Raw genomic sequence first — 16,276 nt, 5'->3', positions numbered from 1 at the left:
ATTATGTTTTCCTCACTCAACTGCTCAATGACTCATCTATAATTAGCGTGAGACGACGCACTCGGCAGCGGACCGGAAACTCATCCCCACTCTCCAACCTTGAACTCCCCTTCAACTCGTCTCGCTGGCCAAGACAACCTCGCGTCGAGTGAACTATGGCGGATCCTTCCCCCGTCCCTTCGGGCTATGATAGCGAGTTTGTGATCGCCGTGGCAGAGGAGTACACTTGCCGTATCTGTCATCTTCCTTTGCGAGTTCCTGTGCAGACAAAGTGCGGGCATCGGTTTTGCAAAGAGTGTCTCGATGAAGCGAGCAGGAGGTAGGTTTTATGTGATGTGTTTACGTTCGTTTCGCATATCCCAGCACGGATATAAGTACTTGAAGTAAATGTATATAAAAGATCACTAGGCATAGGAAATCATTCACTAGTTGGACTCAAGTACGTAGGCTTAGAGTAGACTCAATCCTCATATTTATTCTGACAGCTCTCTTATATGTAAAGCAAACGGGGTCCAAAGCAATAATTATTTTGCTAAACACAGTTGAAATTCCAAATGATCTTCTTTTGTTTATAAATGTCATAATCAAAGAAATAAAATTCAAGATTTCTAGAAGGATGTTTTTACCGTTTAAAAGTGCATTTCCGAGCAAATATTTAATAGTTTAACGGTTATTACCATATCGAGTGTTTTGAATACTGCAGTACATTATTTAAAGTAGAAACCAGGGAATTTAATCGAATTTCGCTTAAAAATAAATTATCATCTGGGCGAAAATTAAACTGTCTGAATAAAATAGCCGTGAGATAAAAAGATAAGGTAGAAATCAGAAAGTGAGTTCAATAATAAATAATTAAGACTTAGACTGTTTATGCATAATCGTTCGAATATGTATCACGGTCTGGACCGACTCGCTCAGTCAAGACAATCTCGACGGGTCAAGACAAAAACGATCGCATTTATCTACTTCAAACCGAGTGTTTTTCATGTTATAACCATAAATGTTTACACTAAGTTTGAGTGGTTCTTTTAAATACGGCTCATTTAATGGGGCACACTGTTTATAGTCTTTATAAATGGGTTGTAAGATTACATTATTGTCACCCAGAACAATATTCATTTGTCGCGCGCTGTACTATACTCTATGCCAAACAAAAGAAAATGAATAAAGTTAAATCCGATGCCTTTTTTGAAATCGTGGATACGCTTAGTGTTAACACGATTATCTTGATGGGGGCAAAATTGGATCACTTTTCAGCAAATTGTTTCGAACCCACCAATCAGAAAGCATTTTTACAGTACTGCCATTTCGCTAAATTCTACGGATTGCTTGTGTTTTGCCTCGTTTGTCCTGGTTATACGTTGTGCATCGAGAAAAGCGATGCAGATAAGAGAGACTGAAAAATTGTATGAAGAGTGTTTTATCCCCTAAAGCAAAATCACCCCTAGAACTGTAGAACGAATTCCTTGAGATATTTTTGAAACATTGTAGGGGTAGAGAGATAACTAAATTTGTACATTACATGTTGTTTTTATTCGAAATACTGAAATTGATCCTGTTTTTCCTATGGAAGGAAATCCCGAGCCGAATGTCCTATGGATAGGGAGCCTCTGGATTTGAAAAAGGTGAGTTTGCCCACACTGGAGTAATATGGTATGGAACATGGTCTTTTTCCTGGAATAGATGTTTTCAATCTATCACAAAAAAAGATATAGGTAAGAATGAGCATATCACACGAGCGTATAACTAATTGGCTGATGAAGCCTTTTGACAGGCTTGCTATGGCAGGTTTGAGGCAAATAGCCCAGGCCCACGGTTAAGCCTGCGTCACACTTGGCGACATTGTACGCTCAAACAAGGAAATTCCAATCGCCGTCTGAAAATCGCCAGGAATGTCTGCTGCCAGTGGCCAATTCAGCTATATCTATACGTCTGATTCGTCCGATACTGGCGATCAAGTTCTCAGGCGAATGTGTCGCTGGCTAATGTGTCGTAGGCTTTAGTGTAGGAGATCTATAAAAAGAGTTTGTATTAGCGAATCTGAATTTATCGTGGATCTAGTTATTTCCTAACGACTAATAACAAAACTACGTTGCTGCTCAATCCCGCCAGAAATTCCTATTTTCTCATATGTCTTTATGTCCATATGACTTATGTTGATGTTATGTTTAATGTCGTGGGTTGTAGTTATGTCGCCAGTGCTTACTATCTTTGGCACGTTTTTTTTATGACAGGATGTCTTCCTGGACAAGGCCGCGGAGCGCACCATCCTCTCCTTCCTGGTCAAGTGCCCTTGCAAAGGCTGCAAGTGGGAGGCGGAGCTACGCGATCTGGAAGTGAGTATGAAGGGCTGTGGAAAGTTAAGGGAGAGGGGGGAAGTACTTGGAGTGAGTATTAGGGGATATGGTAAGGCAAGGGAGAGGGGAGAAGTACTTGGAGTGAGTATTAGGGGATATGGTAAGGCAAGGGAGAGGGGAGAACTACTTGGAGTGAGTATTAGGGGATATGGTAAGGCAAGGGAGAGGGGAGAAGTACTTGGAGTGAGTATTAGGGGATATGGTAAGGCAAGGGAGAGGGGAGAACTACTTGGAGTGAGTATTAGGGGATATGGTAAGGCAAGGGAGATGGAAGAAGTACTTGGAGTGAGTATTAGGGGATATGGTAAGGCAAGGGAGAGGGGAGAAGTACTTGGAGTGAGTATTAAGGGATATGGTAAGGCAAGGGAGAAGTACTTGGAGTGAGTATTAGGGGATATGGTAAGGCAAGGGAGAGGGAAGAAGTACTTGGAGTGAGTAATAGGGGATATGGTAAGGCAAGGGAGATGGGAGAAGTACTTGGAGTGAGTATTAAGGGATATGGTAAGGCAAGGGAGAAGTACTTGGAGTGAGTATTAGGGGATATGGTAAGGCAAGGGAGAGGGGAGAAGTACTTGGAGTAAGTATTAAGGGATATGGTAAGGCAAGGGAGAGGGGAGAAGTACTTGGAGTGAGTATTAAGGGATATGGTAAGGCAAGAGAGATGGGAGAAGTACTTGGAGTGAGTATTAGGGGATATGGTAAGGTAAGGGAGAGGGGAGAAGTACTTGGAGTAAGTATTAAGGGATATGGTAAGGCAAGGGAGAGGGGAGGAGTACTTGGAGTGAGTATTAGGGGATATGGTATGGCAAGGGAGAGGGGAGAAGTACTTGGAGTGAGTATTAGGGGATATGGTAAGGCAAGGGAGAGGGGAGAAGTACTTGGAGTAAGTATTAAGGGATATGGTAAGGCAAGGGAGAGGGGAGAAGTACTTGGAGTGAGTATTAAGGGATATGGTAAGGCAAGAGAGATGGGAGAAGTACTTGGAGTGAGTATTAGGGGATATGGTAAGGTAAGGGAGAGGGGAGAAGTACTTGGAGTAAGTATTAAGGGATATGGTAAGGCAACGGAGAGGGGAGAAGTACTTGGAGTGAGTATTAGGGGATATGGTAAGGCAAGGGAGAGGGGAGAAGTACTTGGAGTGAGTATTAGGGGATATGGTAAGGCAAGGGAGAGGGGAGAAGTACTTGGAGTGAGTATTAGGGGATATGGTAAGGCAAGGGAGAGGGGAGAAGTACTTGGAGTGAGTATTAGGGGATATGGTAAGGCAAGGGAGAGGGGAGAAGTACTTGGAGTGAGTATTAGGGGATATGGTAAGGCAAGGGAGAGGGGAGAAGTACTTGGAGTGAGTATTAAAGGTTGTGGTAAGGCAAGGGAGAGGGGAAAACTACTTGGAGTAAGTATTAAGGGATATGGTAAGGCAAGGGAGAGGGGAGAAGTACTTGGAGTGAGTATTAAGGGATATGGTAAGGCAAGAGAGAGGGGAGAAGTACTTAGAGTGAGTATTAAGAGATATGGTAAGGCAAGGGAGAGGGGGGGGAGTACTTGGAGTGAGTATTAAGGGATATGGTAAGGCAAGAGAGAGGGGGGAGTACTTGGAGTGAGTATTAGGGGATATGGTAAGGCAAGGGAGAGGGGAGAAGTACTTGGAGTGAGTATTAAGGGATATGGTAAGGCAAGGGAGAGGGGAGAAGTACTTGGAGTGAGTATTAGGGGATATGGTAAGGCAAGGGAGAGGGGAGAAGTACTTGGAGTGAGTATTAGGGGATATGGTAAGGCAAGGGAGAGGGGAGAAGTACTTGGAGTGAGTATTAAGGGATATGGTAAGGCAAGGAAGAGGGGGGGAGTACTTGGAGTGAGTATTAGGGGATATGGTAAGGCAAGAGAGAGGGGAGAAGTTCTTGGAATAAGTATTAAGGGATATGGTAAGGCAAGGGAGAGGGGAGAAATACTTGGAGTGAGTATTAAAGGATATGGTAAGGCAAGGGAGAGGGGAGAAAGTGATCGAGTGGGCGAGTAATTAAGGAAAGGGATAGAGCGAGCAAGTAATTAAGGAAAGGGATCGAGTGAGCAAGTAATTAAGGAAAGGGATCGAGTGAGCAGTTAATTAAGGAAAGGGATCAACTGAGCGAGTTATTAAGGAAAAGGATAGAGTGAGCAATTAATTAAGAAAAGTGATCGAGTGAGTGAGTAATTATGGAATGGGATCAGGTGAGCAAGTAATTAAGGAAAGTAATTGAGTAAATGAGGAAAGGGATCAAGTGAGTGAGTAATTAATGAAAGGGATCAAGTGAGCGAGTAATTAAGGAAAAGGATCAAGTGAGCTAGTAATTAAAGAAAGGGATTGGCAAACGTATATATATGGACTAAAATTGGGAGCCTTGAAAAACACCAAACAGGTTTTATGGTTCATTTATTAAATGTGATCGAGCATATAGGTTTCCGAAATGTCGATGGAAGTGGGTGCCATCTCATATGATAATGACTGACATTGAAGGGTATCAAGAGAGCATAAGATAAGAGAGGGACACTTTGGTATTACCCGCGCGCCATGTCGATTCCGAATCCGGCTATTTTTAGTAACCACCACCCCACCCTGCGCGTGAGGATTTGCTCCTTTTATTTTGTCCTACTCCCCCGCGGGTTGCGTGTTGTTGTTTTGCCAACTCGATAGGAATGAAAAGAGATCATGTAAAATAACTCGGAAGAAGAAAGCAGGTCTAATTGAAGTTACCAAGATTGGCAAATATACTCACAGAAAGCTAAATCCCTGAATAGTTTGACTGTTTTGTTTGTCTGAGCGGCGAAGTCAAATTAGAAAGAGACGAGAGATAAAATGGCAGTGATACTGCGTTTGATTCAAATCCCGACACCAGCTTGTATAATAACAATAATATAACATATAATAATAACAACATCATAGAAATACAGTAATATCTCCCTCTTTATTTCCTCACTTTCACAAAAGCTCAGATACTTCAGCTTGCTGGCTTTCACAAAAATGCATTCCCTCGCCACAAGGATAGTTTTATGAAATGTATTTTTCTTGGATTCCTTCTCAATTCACAGGAATACTCACAAAAATCAATATTATATCTAATGTCTAACTTACAGATTTCGTTTGACCATTAGGAAGATAATGAATGTTGAGAAACCAGGAAGAAGCAGCAAGTTAGAGCAAAATCGGTGATTGAAGCACGAGGTTTTCCGCTCTTGATTTTGAATGAAGTCTCGTTTTGGAAATCTTGCAATCCTCGAAGTACTACAACCCCTTAATAAACCGCAAGTGCCTGTATACTTGATGCTAGAATGAAATTTTCGGTGGTATTTGTGCAAATAGGGTGGGTTTTTTTGTTTCAAGTCACAAAACAGCGGCAAACAACAAGATGTAAATGCCAAAGCGCGGGGGTAGGGTGAGTAAAAATGCTCACGCGCAGTGGTGGGGTGGTGGTTACTAAAAATAGCTGGATTCGGACGCGACATGGCGCGCGGGTAATACCAAAGTGTCCCTCTCTTATCATATGCTCTCTTGAGGGTATATAAAGCGGGTGATAACTAATTCTTAAGAATTGGTGTTGTGGTAGTTAATAAGTGAGTAAGTAAACGATTGACTAATTATTGAGGCTCAAAAGAATGTAGATGTGCAGATATTTACAATAGAAAATGCCTATTTGTTTGCAGGCCCATGCACGGAACTGTGACTACAAGCTGGTGACTTGCTCAAACCCCATGTGTTCTGCACAGCTTCCGCGCATGGATGTTGATGAGCATCTGCTGGTTGAGTGTGACTGGCGGCTCATTGTCTGTGAATATTGCGGCGATGAGTCACCATATTGCTTACAAAAGGTACCGATGACCATCCCTTTATCACTCTGCAACCCCATTTTACTGATATTTTTGTTCCTCTACCCAATCCTCTATATAGACTGGAAGCTATTTTGACCCAGAAAATGCATTTCGCTGCACATCTCCTACACATTTGGTCTAGGTGCATATGATGAAAGAACAATTTATTATATGGCTACGATAGTACGCGCGCTGTGATTGGCTAATTGGTAGTCGTGACATTCCCGTATTGCCCGTCTCTGAGGGCATTACGGAATTCCGTATTGCCCTACGAAAAAAAAAAGATCACAATCTTCTGTTTGTTGAATTTTTTCCATCATCAAACTGCAAATGAGCGACAGCGAACTTTCGAGTAGCGAATTCTAACACCCAGAATAAACAGAAATGGTTGATTGGCACGGAGCGGGACATTTTGTGAGCTTTTTTGTGTTGTTTTGTTAAAACAAATTAATCGACCAAAAAACCAAAACCACCAAAAAAAGAAAAGACAAGAAACAAACAGGTCTTAAACTTGATAATGGGAGAGGACGAGCACTCTGAATCGGAGATTGAAGAGATTGAAGAGGAAAATTTTGACAACGAAAAGAAAAAAAACAATAGCCGCCACCGACAGCCAAGAAATACAAAGCTTAAGATATATCGGATAAACAAACAAATGAATAAATAACAAGGGGGTGTAAAGACCCAGAAAAGTCTTTTTACGATAAGTACTACTTATTTGTAAATGCAATATTTCCATCAAATCATAAAGCGCACTCGCAAAGCCTCGGTCGATACGCCAAAGCCTCAGTTTGATATTTCCCGGCATGACCTAACTCTCGGTTAGTAAGTAGTTAGTCTTGGGATCATTTTGGGACCTGTTGTCGCAAGGTACTGTTGGGCCATCATGACGTAATGGGACCATTTTTGGTACCATGCCTAGGACCCCCAATATAAAGGGCCACAATAAGAGAATCACCGAAACTCGTTATTTCATTCTGGAAAATGATGATATGGGCTTCGTAAACATACTGTTTTAGTTATTTACATCTTATTAAAATGTAAAACATCACTTTCCTGTTCCCATGGCAACCGCTGTATATGTTATTAATCTTTTTTGTACTATGAGTATTAAGAGTGTTGAGTACTACGTATAGTAACTACGATTAACTACGCATAACTAAATACGTTCCACAATGAAGCAGAGAAGGTTAACATTATAAATTGTGCATGTTCTATAATAATAATAATAATAATAATAATAATAATAATAATAATAATAATAATAATAATAATAATAATAATAATAATAATAATAATAATAATAATAATAATAATAATAATAATAATATCTGCATTTATATAGCGCCTCATCAATAATTGCCCTAGGCACTTTACAATTATATATCAATTAAATAAACATTACACAATTAAAAATTAAAAATCACCCTGAAAATACATTGTGTCTAATAGGAAATGTTACATATCAACAGGCGTATAAAGTTTCATAGTGGTGTGTTCCCTTAAAGAACATTTTAACCTCCACCCATTTAGCTTAGGCAGGGATTAAAAAACGCCATATAATGGAAATCGCACTGATGGCAAAAATTTCAGTTATCTTTAAGCATACAGCTCTCCATTTTAATATGCACCTGGGATAAATGAATAAGAATGAAATAGCAGATAAGAAAGGTTGCCATGGAAACCGTTCCACGTGATTAACAGGCAGTCATCTTATATACTTTAAAAAGAGATACACAATCCCAAAGTTCAATGACAGTGTTTTCTTTTCGTCAGTCGTGAAATAGCCTCTTGATATGGCATCTTTAAGCTGTGATAGTTCCGCATCCTGCTGCGTTCGTTCCTGTAATTCCTGTAGGGTTATCGCATCTGGTACCGCGTCTCTCCACAGCCAGTCCACAGCCAGTCCATCTGGTTTGAACTCGGAGCCCTTTTTGCCTCATTCACCGCCTCGTTTAGTTTGCTCTGATTGTCTCGAGTTGTAGTCTGCTTCATTGCACTCAAAACCAGCGTTCTTGCCGCGTGTGTAGTTGATAAGGTAGTTGAATCCCTGTAGCATTACTCTCATTCTTTCTTTCTCTGTATCCTGGGACTTGTGGTCCGTGTCGACACCAAATACGTCTTTTACACCATACAAATATATCTGGTTGGTTAGGATCCCTCACTCGACTGTCTTTGCTTCCTTCTCTCGTTGTTCCATGTCTGTGAGCGCTCTCGAACGGTAGGTCACCGGCCTCCATCTTCTAGTGCTGCGGTCATATTGCTTAAGGGTGACTGCGATTCCGTTAGAACTGGCATCTGTCTTTAGCTGGGTCTTCCTCGATGGGTCGAAGTAAGCCATCACAGCATCACCAGACAGTAGGGCCTGTGCATGCTCAAAGTACCGTTGGCACTCTGCCGTCCACTGGAACTCAGCATCTTTCTTTAGTGCCGGGAGGCACAGCAAATTCTTCCATGAAGTCGGCGTTTGCTCCGGCAAAGAATAGAAATTAACGCACTACTGCGACCAACTCTGGGTGTCCGGCCGCCTTGAGCGCTGCTACCTAGTTCGGGTCTGGGGAGATATCTTCGCTCGTGAACACCTTGCCGAAGAACGTAACCTCCGTCATATTAAATCTACTCTGACATTTTTTTAGGCTGATCCGTTAGATTGGTGTCTTTCCATAGCTTCAGGACATGTCTCAGGGCGCGATCGTGTTCTTCTTGGCTTCTTCCATATATCAGGGTGTCATCATTAATACTTATGGCATTCAGTTCTTGGGCTATCATCTTTCGAACTTCCTCATTTAAGATTTTGGCTTCGCTGTTGACCCCAAAGTGTAGAATCTTTTAAGATTTAAAAATCGCTCGAGCCCTCTTGGCGTGTAGAAGGTGGTCAGCTTCCTGCTTTCCTCTGCCAGCTGTAGCTGCATGTAGCCGTCATTCATATCTAGGTGCGAGAAGTGTTTCGCACCGTTCAGCCTGGTCTCCAGCTCCCTCCCTATTTGCCCATGCTTTCGATATCTGAGAAGTTGGTAGAGATTGTGTGCAAGGCGCTGCCAGGTTTCCATGCCATAATCGGTTGTGACTCCGCAAGTGGTCTGTTTAAGATTTTGGCTTCGCTGTTGACCCCAAAGTATATATATGACGTGCACTTTAGTTTCGACTTAACCGTTTTAAATATTATCTCAGTTTTGAGCTATAAAGGACAGATTTGCATGATAGCCGTTGCCATGGCAACAGGAAAATGTTTAACGTTTTGATAAGATAAAATCAATATATAACTAATAACTAAATCAGTATGTTAACAAAGTATAAAGCCCATATTATCATTTTCCAGAGTGAAATAACGAGTTTCGGTGATTCCCTTATTGTGGCCCTTTATTTTGGGGGTCCTAGGCATGGTACCAAAAATGGTCCCATTGCGCCATGATGGCCCAACAGTACCTTGCGGCAACAGGTCCCAAAATGATCCCAAGACATTGTTCTATCATTCTATGCACCTAGACCAAATGTGTAGGAGATTTGCTACGACATGTTTTTTTTTCGGTTGTACCTCCTAGACTAATAGGTACATTTTCATTAACTACTGCCATTAGCTGGCGAAGAAGTACAACTTGCCCATTAACTGCTGCCCCTGGCGCCAATGTTCTCCTACCCACCCCTCCATAGATAGCCACTTGCCCATTAACTGCTGCCATCAGCTGGCGCCAAAGTTCCCCTACCCACCCCTCTATAGGCGATGCGCGATCAAAGCAAACGGTTGTCGAGTGACAGTGACATCTTCACATAGAAAGTGTGCTCAAGAGAAGAAATTTCTCTACTATCCATTTCTCAATTTGTTTATATATTCTCTTTGGTCGACCTACAGGATCATTCAAACCAGTGTGACAAGTTCCCCGTCTTATGCCCGAATGACTGCGGCACGCAAATAACACGTGAGAAGGTAATAATAACACGTTAACAGTTATAAATAACACGTGAACAGGTAAAAATAACACGTGAACAGGTAAAAAAATGCTTAGGAATAATGAGTAGATGGCCGTGATTCAGATGGATTACAATAAACAGTACAAGAGGTACTACAGTTGTTTGTCTCTTTTAGTATTCATTAGGACTTTAGCATTCCTAGGGGTGGGAGGGGGGAGGGGGGTACGATACAAAGACGTTAAGAAAATTGTGGAAGGGGGGTACAGCTATGTCCTTTCTACTTTTTCCTTTTTTTCAAATAACAAGGGGGACGGGGGGGCACGAGCTCTCCCCGGTATGGTAACCACGTTTCATCCATTTTTAGCTGCGTGATCATCAGAGCGAAGAGTGTCAGTTTGCCGTGGTTCCGTGCGCATTCCGCGACTTTGGGTGCGAGGTTGAGGTACGTGGCGGAACGTTTCACCTTTCCAACATCTTCCCACAATTCTTTGCGAGGCGCGCGTGAAACCGAGGATAAAAATTACCATTTTGACGCCTTACCTCGGTATCACGCACGCGTCGCAAAGAGGGAAGATGTTGTGAAGGTGTGCAAGTATCAACAAAGCAACTGTTCACTAAACTTATCAAACCAGTTTAGTGTCACGTGAGGTTCACTCAACTTGTCAAAATAGTTTATGCACTAGTCAATTGAATCCCCCACTCCCATGGTCCCGGGGAATGGTGGGGGACTTTGACCCTGTACAAAACCGAGAAAAGCCCCCACCCCCTCGGGACAAAACAGCAGTTAAATGCCCCTACCCCGTGGATGCAAACTATAGGCAACTACCCGACAACAAGTAATCTGAAATAAACTTTTTTTTTATCTTTCAAAGCCAGTACACTTCAGCGAGTACATTTGTACCAATTACTATAAAGATAACAGTTACAAAAAAAGATGGAAAAATAAATCATCTTCATCTGGCATTTTTTTAATATTCTTTTTCGCACATGTCGCCGTGCAGCATGCCACACGCTGATACATGGAATTGCTTGCTACAGAAAAAAAGAGTCCAAGCCAGAAACTAACATGATATTTATGACGCTATTCACTTGTCCCAAACCCCCACGGTGAGGATAAGTCTTAGAGTCAAAAACTGTCAATTCTCCCACCCCCTCGGGACAGATTCTCGTTCAAAAGTGCTCTAAACCCCCACCTTAACCCCACACTTCCCCGGGACCATGGGGGTGGGGGTTTCAAATGACTAGTGCACTAGTGCATTAGGTTCAGGAAGTTTGAGTAAAGTTCTGTTTAGATATCACTAGGACGTAAGGGCGAAACCACAGAGCGCATTTGATTCGTACTGGAACGCCAGGCGCAAGAGAATAAGATTTTCTTGCCAAACGATCCTCACTTGCATGTGTGGTTTTGTCGTTGTGAGAACCAGCCAACAAAAATGGTCCAAAAAGTACATTTCTGATGTTCAAAATATCAAGGTAGCTCATTCCACACGCTCACGAAGCGAGAGTAAAATAGGTGTAGTGCAGAATGGAGAACGGTTCAAATTTTAAGCCATTTCTTCCCGAGAATGGAATATTTTATTGCGTCACGTGATATTTGGAGCATTAGAAATGTATTTGAGATGTACAACCATTCAAAGAGTGGCTATATTCTCCATAGCGTTTAGACATTATTTCATTTCTTGTTTTATCCTGTGCCTTTAGATCCAGAACAGACTAATGGATCAACACCTGGATACCAACATCCAATCACACCTCAACATGACGTGCAATCAGCTCCTCTTGTCACGTGACGTCTGCGCCAGTCTTCAAACCGAGCTCACAGCCACTAAGGAAAATCTCAGCTCTGCTAAGCAACAAGTAGCGGCGCTGACCAAAGAATCGCAGATTCTGCTTAAAGAGAAACTTGAAATGACAAAGCATATGAAAGAGCTGACGAAGAAGATGGACGTATTGGAGTCACGTGTACGTCAAAACTCGGCCAAGGTCACTACGGTCCGAGGGGAGTCTGGGGCACAATTTCACGAGCTTCAGCAGGGTCTGGGGCGAGTTAACGAAGTGTTGAAAATGCGATTCGTGTGGAGAATTCCCGACTTTGCGGACTCTCTGAGACAGGCTAAGCTCGGCTTAAAAGTAAGATTGGACAGTGAGCCATTTTTTACGGAGAAAAACGGGTACAAACTACGCGCGACTCTTTACCCTAATGGGACAATGAGTGGGAAGAACACTCACATCTCCGCCTTCGTGTCAATCAACCGGGGGGAATATGACGGAATATTGGCGTGGCCCTTCACGAGGGTGATTAAGATAACACTACTTGACCAGAAGGAGAACGTGCTGCAAAGACGCAATGTGGAACAGACAATCATCCCTAACCCTAGCCTGGAGAACTTCCACCGACCAAAGACTGTTAGCAATAACGGCAGAGGGTCTGCTACGTTTGTATCTCACGAGAAGCTTTGGACTGAGAACTATGTGGTTGACGGGACACTTTTTATGCAGGTCGAGGTTAGCTCTGGCTAGCCTCCTCTACAGGCGGGGCTAACTACGGTTAGGGAAGAAAATCAACACAAGGCGAAAATGGAATGTTTCACGCTTCTGAGAAAAAACAGTACTCAAGCATCAGTCCTTTGTCAGAGCATTAGCCCTTTTCTCCAATGAATGGCTAACGCTCGAAGCGTCAGCGAAAATAAGCTGTCCTCACAGAGGCGTTAAACATACCATTTCAACAAATTTGGGCTTTCTGTGGCGGCGAATCCAAGTGCCAAAAGATGAGGGACTCGTCTCCAGTCCGCTCCTTGCCAAAGGAATGGCGTTGTCTTGTGTCTAGCGTTGTAAGGGACTATTAAGAGCACCGCGTTGCATAGGTTCTGTTTAGTGTACGGCGTTGCTAGAGTCTATCTAGTGCATTTAGCCTCCTCCGCAGGCAACTCATAATGAAAAGGACGGAAAGAATGGGTTACCTGTGGCGAAATTGCGGAGGAGGAGGGAGACTAAGAGGATGAAAGAATGGGTTACCTGTGGCGAAATTGCGGAGGAGGGAGACTAAGGAGAGGTAGAGAAAAAATGCAGCGCTTCCGGTTTGTCACTTCCGTTTTTTTGCCACAGGAAACCCAATCCTTTTTTTTCTTTTTCTGAAACCCAATCCTTTCTTTTTCTTTTTTTTGAAACCCAATCCTTTTTTTTTCTTTTTTCTGAAACCCAATCCTTTCTTTTTCTTTTTCTGGTCTTTGAGATGCCTGCGGAGGAGGCTATAGTGCATTGCTAGGTTAATAAGAGAAACATATATGAAATAGAAATACAATAAAAGTATTAAAAGCATCGTACATTTTGTCAAATAAAAGTCAAAGAATGAAAGCCATTTCAATATTTAGTTTATTACAAACTAATTTCGCATCAATACTTGCTGGCCAAAAGAGCCTTGTGAATGCAAAGATTGTCGAATAAGGCATCGTTGTCGTCGTCATCGTAGTGTTCTAAACCGGAAGTTGTTTTAGACCGGAAGTGATTCTTATAGGTATGTAGGACCGCAAGGCATGATGGTCGGGGTAGAAAGACCGGAGCAGCCATGTTGTATGATTGACTGAGAATATACAGATTTTGTTCCTGTTATATTTGTGGTCTTTTCTATCCATCGAGGGTCGATCTTTACAGTCATCATTATTACGATTTATCAATTCTCGGCCGAGTGCAGCCTTATTTGAGACAATTGTATCCCAGGTTTGCTGTGAATCGGCGGCAGAAAATAGACAAAACGACCGGTGTCTTAGATTAGACATGTGCACTGTTCCCATTAGTTTTAGAACACATCATGAGACCCATGACCCGTTTGAAGGATTCCCTAAACGCTGTGCTCTTACAACAGCACAATAAAGGTACGATTGAAGAGCTAATCATTGACAACGTCACAGCGATAGGCGATAGATTAGATAACTTATTTTGCATTGCGCTGGGGTGTGCCAGCGGCAGAAAGAGCAAAAACAGGGTCACTGTCATCACAACGAAGAAATAAAACGTTTTCTTGAAGCGCCTTTGCAGTCTTGGTCGATCCCTTACGATTGTCTGTTCAGTGGCTATACGTATCTGATGTCTTCGGGTGATCAAGCACAGTGAAAAGTTATAGTATGTAGTGATTTGAAGGGAAAGGAGGATGATAAACGATAAGATATAACCTCCACATGGAGGTTAAGCTCAAGACCGCCACCAGTACAGACACGATGCAGATGTGGGCTGTAGCGACGAGAATCCGATGCTGAGTGACTATTCTAGTAAAGCGGAACGTGTGTTTGATGGTGATGAACCTGGCCGCGTGAATCATCACGAGTTGCAGTAGCGAAAATATAAGGAATCCTGTATGCAGCGCATAGAGCACTTTCTCTTGAAGGCATCTCGTACTGTCCGCACTCTTCGGAAGACAATCTGAGCCCGCGTTTCGCGCAAGTCGAGCTTGGGTAGTGATGATGAAGAGCGGCTGCACTATGACTGCGCTGAGGATGTCACAAATGGTGGCACAATAGCGGACAATACTCGAGGTTTGGCGTCTGTTAAGGGCATGCTCTCTGGAGAGGGAGATGATGATCAGAGAATTGACGAGGATTGTCAGGGGCCAAGAAATACCAGTCAATATCGCTGCAGCTATTGCCGTCGCACGAAAAGATTGCAAGGATGTCGGTGATCCAATTGATGCTGATGATGCTACCTCTGTTGCTACCAATGAAGGTGGCAGTGATGTTGGAACTAAAGGTGATGAAAAAGATGACTCCATGATCTCTTGGTGTAACAGTTTTAAGGTGATTTCTTGGGAAGTTAACCAAGCTAAAAATTTCCGCATTTCTCCGAATATTCCCGTTAGGGAAAATGAGAATGAAGATGGATAAACCCGAGCCGGAAAATGTAAAATTCTGATGGAAAATATCGTTTTTTCTCTTAAAATTCTTTCCAAGGGTAAGTTTATCATGGTGAGGCAAAGACTGACTTACCCGGCTAGAATAAGACAAAGATTAATAATAAATAAATAAAACTACAAAAGAAAAGTGGAAGAGTTTAACCTACCTTGAAATTTCTGCGATTCCTCAGGTCCTGTTTGATTCTCTTATAATTTTATTTGACATTTCCTCCGTCCCGTTTAATTCTCTTGTAAATACTTTCTGACAAACAAAATTCCCTACCCCAAATATTCGAATTTGCATATAAACTTCCTATTGTCATGGAGGTAAAGCAAAGCTTCATTCGTCATTGTAACTATGATAGTTACCGTATGAAACGAGAGGTCGCCAACAACGAATTTGGCTATAAAAAGAAATGACCAACGTTTTTGGTAGCCTGCGTAGCAAGCGTTCCCGTGTGTTTTGAGCGAAAGGAAACCCAGAGAAACAGAGGAAAGCGGCGAGAAGTTCGATATGCCTCATTTTGGCCGCGCGTTACGCTCGTCCCATTTTTCGCGCGGTTAAAATCTTGCTCATCAAACTTCTCGTCGGTTTCTGGGTTTCTTTGTGCTCAAAACACTTGCTACGAAGGCTACTTTTTGTCTGCCAAGGGGGTTGCGCGCGCACCCTACGCACCCACAAGTGTAGGTGGCTGTTAGAGAGGGTTCATCAAATATCCTGAGGGGGGGGGGGAGATATTGTGGGAGGCATGCAGAGGTGGTTATGATAGACGAATTTCTCCTAAATTTTTCTTGATCCGCGAAAAGCAACCTGGTGAACGTAGTCCAGGTTGCACCGCTAAATAGTTACTTACAGTAGTATCTATTTAGGCACTAACACTCAGTTAAAGTCCATATAACCTTTCAGAGTTGATAGACTTTGTTAATTCTTTATATTTTCATCTTCCAAATGGTATGTGGTTCGTATGGACCCTATAAAACACGCGTTCGCGCGAATAACTCGAATCTGTAATATTGAGGTATTTTGGTCAACCTTCGGAAAAAAGGCCGTGAACTGGAAGGCCTGGGTCCAGTCATGTGACGTAGATCGAGATGTCAACCAAATTACACGAGAAAACATATGCGCGCGCTAAACCGGTTCCCGTCTTCATGTCTTTTGAGACTTAGTTATTGCTAAAGAATGTTGTGTGGTTACAACTTTTACCGTCATCTTTATATCTCAACCTTGTAGTCAAATGATTATTTAACTTCAGGAAACAAATCTGCAAAATTAAGCAGATATTTT

General features: G+C 42.5%; 1 protein-coding gene across 1 annotated transcript; it reads left to right on the top strand.

The window, feature by feature from the left end:
• Positions 1-4: 4 nt before the first annotated feature.
• On the top strand, positions 5-13,463 carry LOC5513044 (TNF receptor-associated factor 6). The gene is made up of 7 exons (XM_032382502.2): positions 5-319; positions 1,574-1,625; positions 2,235-2,336; positions 6,036-6,200; positions 10,051-10,125; positions 10,474-10,551; positions 11,811-13,463. The coding sequence occupies exons 1-7, from the start codon at positions 156-158 to the stop codon at positions 12,627-12,629; spliced, it is 1,455 nt and encodes a 484-aa protein (XP_032238393.2). The 5' UTR covers positions 5-155; the 3' UTR covers positions 12,630-13,463.
• Positions 13,464-16,276: the final 2,813 nt, after the last annotated feature.

Source organism: Nematostella vectensis, chromosome 7, assembly GCF_932526225.1.
Source record: "Nematostella vectensis chromosome 7, jaNemVect1.1, whole genome shotgun sequence".
Lineage (NCBI taxonomy): Eukaryota > Metazoa > Cnidaria > Anthozoa > Actiniaria > Edwardsiidae > Nematostella > Nematostella vectensis.
This window is presented reverse-complemented; position numbering and strand designations above follow the sequence as displayed.

What these genes read in the sequence shown, in the direction of transcription:
- LOC5513044 (XM_032382502.2), top strand. Translation starts at nt 156, where the DNA reads ATGGCGGATCCTTCCCCCGTCCCTTCGGGCTATGATAGCGAGTTTGTG. An exon ending in AGCCTCTGGATTTGAAAAAG is followed by an intron (nt 1,626 to 2,234) that starts GTGAGTTTGCCC and finishes TTTTTATGACAG; the next exon opens with GATGTCTTCCTGGACAAGGC. An exon ending in CGCAAATAACACGTGAGAAG is followed by an intron (nt 10,126 to 10,473) that starts GTAATAATAACA and finishes ATCCATTTTTAG; the next exon opens with CTGCGTGATCATCAGAGCGA.